We start from the raw sequence: 11,059 nt of genomic DNA, 5'->3' as shown, positions 1-11,059 counted from the left end.
CAAAACAGAGAGATAACTGTGGATGAAACCTAAAAGAAATTGAATGATAGGCCTAATTGTGGTAATTAGTAAATGGACTGCATTTATATAGCGCTTTTCTACTCATAGAGCACTCAAAGCGCTTTACACATTAATGCCTCAGACATCTACCTATTCATACACCGATGGCGGAGGCTACTATCTAAGTTGCCAACCTTCACATTAGTGATAGGAACTCTTAAAGCCTCACCTCACAGATAAAAAACCTCAACAACATTATTTATTCAAGAGTAGTTCGTTTTTATGACAATTCACTTAATCCAAACATCTGAACTTAATTTGATCATTTTATTCACATATAGACATTTAAAACATGATAAGTATTTTTAAAACAATATTTAAAACACGTAAAAGAAGATAGGAAGTGCAGAGCTGGAGACAGATGACAAAATAAAAGAACAGATGGGAGTTATAGAGAGAGAAATAAAGAGAGAGAGAGAGAGAGAGAGAGAGAGAGAGAAAGAGTCTGAAGAGAAGAGCACAGTTGGTCCTCGGAGATGTGCAGGGTGGTGTTGAGGGGTGCAGGTCTAAGTCTCTGGGCTCCAGAAGGGACACACTACACACACCTGGGCGATGTCATCATACTCGTAGGTCCTTTTCAGGAATGTGTCTGTTAGCCTCAGGCCAGATACACTCTGAAATATTTGGACACACACACACTCATCATCACAACTCAACACTTCGAAGTATAACATAGACACACAAATCATCCTCAAACTAACTCGCCTTGATTATCTCTGAGTTACACGCCCAAACTCTAATTGTGAACCACATTTTACACGCAGTAGTCTTAGTGATGACAATCCGCAGGACAAATCACAGGAGCTAAATTATTCCCATATGAATATGAAAAAAGACTGTTATGCTATACTCTGTGTTTCTAGCTGAGGTAGTTTTCTGTGAAGGCATTTTAACTGTGAGCTGAGGTGTGGAATGAGCTGAGGAATAAATCCTTTACCTGTAATCCCTGCACTGAGGCCAGCAATCGGAGGGGGATAGAGAGGGAGGCACTAGGACCCAGCTTCCCCAGCTGTCTGCCCGACACACCGCACCAGTGGATGGATCTGCTGTTGCACATCTCCAGTACCAGGTCCATTGTCCTCTCGCTGCATAGAAAAAAAACACACACACACACACACACACACACACACACACACACACACACACACACACACACACACACACACACACACACACACACACACACACACACACACACACAAAGAAAGAAAACAGGTGAACACCTATGCTGAAAACCGAGTAGAGCAGACATCAGTAGTTACATGTGACTAAAGTAGGTGTTTGCCTTGCTCACACGAGCTGAACGTTTCAGTGACTGCAAACTGAAGAGTAAAACAATAGCTCTGCTTCACACCTGCAGTTAGTGATTTTACAGGTGATATCAAAGGGCTCCTCTATGTTGACTGTGTCTTGGATGTACTCCAGGGAGAGCCGCACATCTCCGTACCCTGGGGCCTGCAGAGACACAACGCAGAGAAGCATGAGCATGTGTTTTGACATCCCAAAACCAATGGTAACACAGACATAAACCTGTGCCAAGTATTGAGCTTACCACCTTTATTTGCACACTATTGTATAATGACATTTTGAATCATTGTAGCTTTCATATGAATCAATACAGGAGACCTTAGCAATTAGGTTAATTACCTATTGTTACTGGCTTCACAATGTAATTACAGGGGAAATTCCATTCACAATTTCCTACTTTCACATATTCACTGTATACAACATTGTTTCAAGTCAATGCTCTCTCAGTATCGGTCACTTCCTGTGTAATTATCCACTGTCTGCTGTGTTCCTACCATCCTCTGGAGCTGGCTGGTCTGCAGGCGCCCTCTCTCTCCGAGGTTGGTCTTCCACACAATGTCCAGTTTGCCAATGACCGTCACTCCCTTTATGACCCCTGCCTTCTCAGCGAACTCAGGCTTGGGCTTGAGGCAGTAGAGGTACTGTCGCGTGTCCATGGGCTGCAGGTAGGACATCTTACCGAAGGTGGACTCTCTGTAGGGCAGGGAGAGGCAAACAGAGGATCATCGTGAAAGGCACAAAGTTATTATATAGTGGGGAAAATAAGTATTTGAACCCCTGCCGATTTGGCAAGTTTGGCCACTTGCAAAGAAATGTGTGATCTATAATTGTAATGGTAGGTGTATTTTAACAGTGAGAAATAGAATATCAACAAACAAATCCAGAAAACTGCATTTTATAACATTTATGACTTTATTTGTATTTGATGCAGAAAATAAGTATTTGAACCCCCAAGCAAACAGCAAGAATTCTGGCTCCCAATGACCAGTTATGTGCCCAAGAAGCACACAGATTAGTCCTCATTAGGCCTAACAAGGTACACCTGATCTCAACTGGTGACGTTTAGAAAAGAAACCTGTCCAAAGAATCATACTTCACACCTTCAACCTCACCACCATGGGCAAGACCAAAGAGTTGACCAAGGACATCAGAGATAAGATTTTAGACCTGCACAAGGCTGGAATGGGTTACAAAACCATCGGCAAGCAGCTTGGTTAGAAGCAGACAACTATTGGTGCGATTATTCGTAAATGGAAGCAACACCAAACAACTGTCAATCGCTCTAGGTCTGGGGCTCCATGCAAGATATCCCCTCGTGCGGTATCGGTGATCATGCGAAAGGTGCAGAATAACCCCAGAACTACACAGGGGGAGCTTGTGAATGATCTCAAGGCAGCTGGGACCACAGTCACCAAGAAAACCATTGGTAACACACTACGCCGTAATGGTTTGAAGTACTACAGCACTCGCAAGGTCACCCTGCTCAAGGAAGCACATGTACAGGGCCGTCTGAAGTTTGCCAATGAATGATTCTAAGGAGGATTGGGAGACAGGATGTGGTCAGATGAGACCAAAATCAAGCTCTTTGGCATCAACTCGACTTGCCGCGTTTGGAGGGGGAAGAAGGCTGAATATGAACACCATCCCCACCGTCAAGCATGGAGGTGGAAACATTATGCTTTGGGGCTGTTTCTCTGCCAAGGGTACAGGACGACTCCACTGCATCGACGGGACTATAGATGTGGCCATGTAACGTGGAATATTGGGTTTAAACCTCATTCCCTCATTCCCTCCCATTGAAAACGCAACCTTAAGGATTTGGAGAGGATCTGCAAAGAGGAGTGGACCAAAATCCCTCCTGAGATGTGTGTAAACCTGGTGACCAAGTCTGACGTCTGTGCTTGCCAACAAGGGTTATTCCACCAAGTACTAAGTCATGTTTTGCTAGGGGTTCAAATACTTATTTTCTGCATCAAATGCAAATTCAGTCATAAATGTTATAAAATGCAGTTTTCTGGATTTCTTTGTTGATATTCTGTTTCTCACTGTTAAAATACACCTACTATTACAATTATAGATCACACATTTCTATGCAAGTGGCCAAACTTGCGAAATCGGCAGGGGTTCAAATACTTATTTTCCCCACTGTATATGGAGGTAGGCTTAATGGTATTTCATATATCTACACAGTTAATATTCATTTTATATATTTATATATATATATTTATTTTTATATATTTAGTTTTTGTGTGTACTGGTTTCTGCACCCTGAGGCCAACGGGAAGTTCAGTGGAGTAGGGTGTGTGTGTGTGTGTGTGTGTGTGTGTGTGTGTGTGTGTGTGTGATACTCTCTGTCTTACCCATCATCCCCTGCGGCCACGCTGTTGAGCTCGCTGACACAATACATCATGGACGGCTCCAGAGACACCTTCTCCATGAACATGGGTGACGTGGTGATGTTCTGGATCTGAGCCTCCAGAAACACCTCATCTGTCTAAGGGTCAAAGGTCATATCCTCAGAACGGTGCAGTATGGCCACCAGTAAGTGACCACTGGGCAGCACCTGACTCCATTTAGCCTCTGGGATTGGTCTTTGTATTTTGCACTACTTTGAACTTACACTTATATAATACTCTAAATTATATACAATTTATAATCTATCAGTACATAGCACAGAAATATACTCGTTACTATCTTGGAACCGTTGTCATATTCTAATAATCAACCCAAAATAGATTTTTTAACATGACCTACTCATTCATATTCATATTAATTATCCAAAAGGAGCTTTGATTCTATTTTAATAATGTATAAATCTATTGCATGCTAGAATACCTGGAGACAATTCATAGCAGCTGTGTCATAACACAACTCTGAATGCAGACCATATTGAACTAGCTAGTCTACAAATAGGCCTAAATAAAGTTGGAAAGTGCCAATCCATTGTGTGCCAAATTAATCTGGTGCTGGCCAGGGTCTGACAGGTTGGGATTAGTGCAGCATAGAACACGGTCGGCAGCAGGGATTAGTTCATGCCAGCGTTTCAGAGGCTCAGCACGCCATTCCAGAATCAACAGGCAGAGCTGACAGTCCTTCACCATTCACTCCCATCACTCCTGGGGTATGACTTACCAAGCCACCAATCAATTCAAAACTGGTGACAGTTTTTATAGACTAAAGGAAGCATATGTCCATTTTCATCCATGAAAACATGACTTGTGAAATAAAATCAGCATGAATGTATAATCAATATATTATGCGAGTAAAAAAAAAACCCCAAATCAATGAAATCACCATAGACATCTTCTTGTTAATCTGATCAGACAACATTTAAATCAGAAGCCAGGCAGCGCCCCACCATCCCTGATTTCCTCCAACTGAAGCAGATTTAAATAGGTATTTGATTAATGATCCTCACACCACACTTCCAGATTCACTTCGTGTGCAGTGAGTCAGTGAGAGGGCACAAGCTCTGCATGGAGGACAAGAAGCAGTGGGGAAAAACACTAAAGAGAGCATATGGATCAGCTCGACTGTGTCTGCCAATCTGTGTGTGTGTGTGTGTGTGTGTTTGCGTGTGTGTGTGTGTATGTGTGTGTGTGTTTGCGTGTGTGTGTGTGTGTGTGTTTGTGTATGTGTTTGCGTGCGTGTGTGTGTGTGTGTGTGTGTGTGTGTGTGTGTGTGTGTGAACCTGGGCTGAGTGTGATTGGGTGCATGTCTTGTGGGTAAACGTAATAGATGCCTTTCGCCGTGCACTTATTGAGGAAGCCAAAATGCTCTTTTAGTGTTTTCCTTTTTTTGTTTCATTGGCTCCAATTAGAGAGAGAAAGAAAGCAAGAGAGAGAAAGACAGAAAAAGGAGAGAGAGACAGAGACAGAAAGATGGAATGAAGGGGAAAGAAAGAGAGCTTCTGCAACAAATGATATGGCAGGCAGGGCTTTAGAAATGAGAAGGGAAAAAACAATTACCACTGAACTGAGGTCACTCTAATGGAGAAAATAAAAAACACAAGAGCCATTAAAAAAATAAATGGGGGTTACATGCATGAAACAGTAATACATGACAATGCATTTTCACCAAGCAAATGACACAATTAAAACACTAGCGGGCATAAAACTATGCTTTTACAAACTTGAAATCAATGAAGGGGAAGGAACAAATGAAACCTAACCTACTTTGTGATGATGGAAATGCTACCAATGCATATCAGATGGAGTGACACAGATAGTTCTCTACAGCATGCCTCATTACTAACAACAAGCATGGCAGCCATAAAACATGTATGTCCAAGTCAGATTCAGTGGGAGTAATCTATTTGGGACAATTCTGAAATATAAATAATACAACCACTGCTATAATTTCTTTTAAAGATCTGAGAGTGAAAACACTTATTTGGTCTCTGTCACTCATCTCATACCAAATCCTGGCATGCTCTCTGACTTGGGGTGGTGCAGACCTCAAAGAAGCTGAAAAAGAGACTCACCTCTGCATTGTAGAACTTGGTCTTGACATCCAGTGGCTTCAGAACCTGGTCGACCAAAGAGTTCAGGATGAAGGTATTTTTATCAGCCTCCTCATCCATCCCGACCCCACCGGGTTCAATACTTAATAGACTCAACATTTGTTTACGTACTACAGAGGAAACCCACTAAGCAACACCACACAACCTCAAGGTTTCCTGTCTGACAGACAGACAGACATCAAACCCGAAAGTCTATCTTCAGACGGGAGTCTCTTCTCCCTGAAACCTCCCCTGAGTGATTAAGTCCACTGCTTCTGTTTGGATGTGGAGGAGGACTGCCCCTGCGATGTCATTCCCTTATGCCAAAGTGAAGCCCTGGTGCTAACTGCCCTCTGCACTGAAGGGTCTTTTAATTAAAAGAGACCAGAATAACCCACTGGAAGGGGGGTGGGGGTGGGGGGGGGGGGGCAAGAAAAATGCCCCAGCTTCGGCAGAGGGGGCGCTTTGGCTCACCTGGAATTTGAAGAACTTCCTAAAGTACATCTTCTCCCCCGACTGGGTGGTGTAACTGACAGCACAAACCAATCTGGTGAGGAGGGTGATAATGACAAAGATTAACAAGGAAAAGGCAACTGTTTACATTTTAATGATGTGCCATATTTTGTTCGATTGTCACTTAACATTAAGATATGATTCACATGACAAGGCCATCAGCAAGCTAGTCTTTCATGTTATGATTATGTCGTATCACAATATACTCGTATCCCTCATGCCCTCACTAAACATAATATACTTATTTCCCTAATAATATACTTATTTCCCTTCATTAAACTTCAAAATGATGTTTCGGCTAAGAGACCATCCGTAGCCACATTTGATGACTAAAGATGGAGGGAGCCTCTCTCAACCCTACAACACCGATGGTTCAGAGGCTTACATGTGAGTGCCGATCTCCTTGACCTCATGGTGGATAACATCGTCTATGCAGGAGTCGGGCTGAAGCTCTGAGACGGCCGCGCTGGACGCAGACAGGTTGAGTCTCTGGGAGCTGGTCTGCAGATCAGCCTGGGAGGCGGAAGACAGGAAACAGGAAGTCATTAAATGGCTATTCACCATTTAAGACTTTTATGTATTCTGCAATGGCAATTACAAAGAATGTGTAGTTCTGGATATGTTTTATTTCATTAATTTCACTTTGCCAAAGCAAAGATTTTTGCCTTCAGTCCTCTCTGACTAAACGGTTAGTAGTGCAACTGAGAGGAAACAGAGGCCCTACCTATGATGCACCTGTTCAGAGTGAGACTTGTTCACCCATACAGCTCCTTACCTTCACCAGAATGTCTTTGACCACCTGGCTGCTGTCATTGTGTACACTAATATAGCTGGAGAAGGTCTCGCCCAAGAAAATATTTCTATGGGAAAATAAATACAAGTTGCTCAGGGTTTATTGTGCAGAGAGGTTTTATCTTTCCAGAAATTATTTAAAAGTGAATGCGTAATTAATTTTTTTACCCAAAATTTTGAGGGAGTGTCAACATTTCGCCCAGCATCAGCATCTCTGCTCCTTTGATAATCGAAGGATCATTCTTCATGAGTTGACTAAACAAATCCCCTGTGAACACATACACACACACAGGTCACTTTCTACTTCTCACTAGTAACAGCTGTGACACTTGTACAGACAGAAGCGACAGCCGTAGAACACAGAGGCTGGTCAGTGTTAAAACTGTATGAACGCACACGCTTCAAATTTGATACACAGAGGCAATGATACCTGCATCAAATACAGACGTACCCACTCACAATGGTTACAGTCATAGCAAAGCAGAAGGTGGTATACTGGCAAAGCACAAACTCAAGGACAGATCTAACACCTTGTAGCATTTACTTTCATCCTCTAATCTTACTAACCATCAAAAACGAAGTCTCATTGAACCACTGGGTGGAAAAAGACTGTATACACAGTGATCTGGTGTCAAATGAATGCATGTTCCATGACTCTGATCTCTGCTCTTTGTAATACCTGCCTCATTCCCAGTGATTTACAGTGGAAAGGAATCACTGAGTGCTTCTCCACTCATATAAATAGCGGAGCTACATAGAAGTGTCACAGTGATTCATGGGGGTCCAAGCAAACCGGCTGTCGGCCAGCGATTGAATTTCACAGAGCTGGACTCTTAGGAGAAAACAAACAGTATACATTTGTGTCAGATTAGTGGGGGGGGGGGGGGACTATATTTGAGCGCTGGGGGTCATACTGGGAACTTTGGAGAAAATCTGGTAATGAATGGGATTCCAAGTTAGAACAGAGATAAAATATATGTAAAATATATTAATACAGCAATTAATGTATAATGTAACGTAGGCTTCTGGCTTTGACCATCTATCATTTCTCTGTCAAGCACCGCTCCAGTCCTCTTTCTTTGTTGATATGAGCTTAAGTATGAAAGGTTCATTGCATTCTCATTGGCCTAAACATTCCATGCAGCATTTAGACCATTAAACTACTGGTTATAGGCAATGCCAACTTATATCAGAGCATTATTTCTGTAATATTTCAAATGAAAATAAAATGATAGTTATAGTAATATAGAGTTATACCTTTTCCACCTTTTATTTTGTATCTACAATTGATGAATGTAGCTCCAAACTAGGAAGCTAATACACACACGCACGCATTCACGCTCACAATGGTTACAGTCATAGCAAGCAGAAGGTTCCTACCTGGTAGATCTCTGTCTTCACATGTCACAGGCATGTTTGTGAAGAGGGTGGGCTTTGTAAGCCGCATGACTGTAAACAACCGAGTAAAGAAAAACAAAATGAATGAGTACAGAAATCATCAACATTTACAGGCCATGGAAGAGGAAGTGGAGGCAATATTTGTAGCAAAAAAATGGTGAGTGGAAAACATCACAGTACACCTTTAATGCCCAGTTGAGCATTCGTATACAGCATATATTCACATGATCATGGCCAGTACTACTGGGTGGTTTCCCCTGCAGTGAAAAGTATTCAATACAATACAAATCTCTGCAGATCAGACACATGATTTCCTTTTAGTATGGAGGTGAACACATCCCAAAAGCTGAAGGGAGGCAACCAATATCTTCACATGCAGCTGAGAAAGACAGCTGATCTTGTAAGATCACATACACACTTCAGGCCTTATATCAGTAGCTAGTTAATGTGCAATGCCAACTCTATATTTACTTCTTTACAAGACATTGAGTTGCTGTGCTGGGGAGCAGTGACTGTTCCAGTGGGATAATTAAGTTTGTGAGTTATTACATCTAGCCTGATGTGTTTATGCACAAAGTTGGGCGAATGACCCTGGTGAATCTGAGAGTGTTGCTGCGCAATGCACGTTTCCATAAGAAAATATTGTGTATTGAAAAATACGACATACTGAAAATATATACTGTGCTAAATAAAACATATTGTTCTTTGAGGGGAAAAACTTTCACAGTATTGCTGCAATGTATGTGAAAAACGTAATCATTTTAGGCCTATAAACTAAGATGAGAATTGACTATGAAAAGTCCATATAAATCAGCTAAAAGTAGATTTGCCACTTCTCTGGTTTAATGATGCACATGTGTTAAGCTAATGACTGTGTTACAGAGAAGGCTGTAAAAGTCTCTTCTCCCATTGGCTGTTGAGTGACAGCCAGGAGTTGTAGGCTATAGACAAAGCCAAGTCAGTGTCAACAGCTACATCAATTAATATCATATATTCACAAAAGTATTCACAATGCTGCTTAAACCAAGGCTAATTTTAATCATGACTGTTTAGACCACTACTCATGTATGGTATTATAGCCTGTCCCTGGCTTTCATGAGAATTCCACATCACCATAAAAGAAGAAGTCGGGCTTTCTTTAGGCTACAAACCTCAGACCTCAGGAGCACCATTTTGTGTTAAGAAATGTCAATGATTTTTAGTAAGTGTACGAGTTTGGGATTTGGTTAGCCGCAGCCGAGCACATGAGCTCTGCAGAGTGGATATGTCCTCAGAACAACCGTCTCATGTTGACAAGACCCATGAACACAGCTGATCTTAATGACTACATGCCAGTTTATGTAATTCTAAGCTATCGCAGCTCAAGCTTTGCTGTGTGGTACATTGTGCCATCGCACCACAATGGACTTCTCGTTTCTAGACTTTTCCATATTGTAAATAATTTACGCATACTTAATAATTTACCTTTTAAAAGTTTACAAAAGAGAGAAAGATGATCAAGTTACGTTACGTCTTCAGTGGTATCCAGACACTGCATCTTTACAACAGAAGTCAACGTTATCATGACAAAAATAAAAGACATTCACTGCGCACAAGAGGGGGTGCAAACAGACTATATAAGTGGGACGTCTATGTAGTTAACGTTTACTATTGATAGCAACTTTAATTAGGTTTTATTGAAGCTGTAGACAGCCAGTTAGCTAGGGATCAAATAATTTATATGACCGTCTTTGAGGCCTTGTTGTTGTGTTATGCACAATATTCACATACCGCATAACATAATCCACCGCAAATACAATGCATTACATGAATTTAGTGAGGCAACACTCAATTCTGCCAACGTCAGCTTAGCTCACTTCTACTATGCTCCCTGTTTACTTAGCATTCATGCTAGGACCCTATTTATTTTCACCAGCCTTGGCTGTTCAGAAAGCTGTTGTCAGGTGGACAAAGAACTGCGCAGCTAAAAAGAATGTTTTAAAAATCGTGCAGGATGTCAAGGGTAAATCGAGAAGTACCTTTTAAGGCCAAAAGATGCTCTTGTTTAGCTTGATTTACTTCCATTTTCTTGTATGACCTTTCACCTGCCTGCCAAGCAGACTTATGGCAACACGAGAGAGACAAGCTAGACGTGTGAATGTCGCGTTTGGAAATATTTTTGTGTTTTTGGTATGAAAGACTGCCTCCAGTGGTGTGTTATTGGAAGTTAAAACTATGGAATCGATGCTGCAAAAAATGACTGTATGTAGTCTCTATACACTACAGTTGTGGTTTGGGTCAATTGGATATTTATCCTTATCTAATCTATTGCATTATAGGATGCATTGGCCATCCTGCATTGTAGGATCTTTCTCTGTATACAATTGCAATTAGGCCCATACCCAACAGACTGTCATGATAAAATAGGATGAAGTCGCACAACAATACCAAACATCCATGTTTCTGGTAAAGTTGTGTCGTGAAGAATTGTCACTGAATAAAAACTGA

General features: G+C 41.6%; 1 protein-coding gene across 2 annotated transcripts; it reads right to left on the bottom strand.

The window, feature by feature from the left end:
• Positions 1 to 313: 313 nt before the first annotated feature.
• On the bottom strand, positions 314 to 10,697 carry trappc13 (trafficking protein particle complex subunit 13). Of its 2 annotated transcripts, XM_042705084.1 has the most exons (13): positions 10,591 to 10,697; positions 8,555 to 8,623; positions 7,343 to 7,442; positions 7,158 to 7,242; positions 6,768 to 6,895; positions 6,344 to 6,416; positions 5,852 to 5,896; positions 5,337 to 5,354; positions 3,729 to 3,862; positions 1,863 to 2,061; positions 1,415 to 1,515; positions 998 to 1,145; positions 314 to 674 (listed from the first exon to the last, which is right to left on the bottom strand). In XM_042705084.1, the coding sequence occupies exons 1-13, from the start codon at positions 10,634 to 10,636 to the stop codon at positions 567 to 569; spliced, it is 1,254 nt and encodes a 417-aa protein (XP_042561018.1). In that variant the 5' UTR covers positions 10,637 to 10,697; the 3' UTR covers positions 314 to 566. The 2 variants fall into 2 exon arrangements, with proteins under 2 accessions (XP_042561018.1, XP_042561019.1); XM_042705085.1 differs by lacking the exon at positions 5,337 to 5,354.
• Between the last annotated feature and the right edge of the window lie 362 nt (positions 10,698 to 11,059).

Source organism: Clupea harengus, unplaced genomic scaffold, assembly GCF_900700415.2.
Source record: "Clupea harengus unplaced genomic scaffold, Ch_v2.0.2, whole genome shotgun sequence".
In the NCBI taxonomy this organism is placed as follows: Eukaryota; Metazoa; Chordata; class Actinopteri; order Clupeiformes; family Clupeidae; genus Clupea; species Clupea harengus.
Note: the sequence above shows the minus strand (reverse complement) of the source record. Positions and strands in the feature narration are given on the sequence as shown.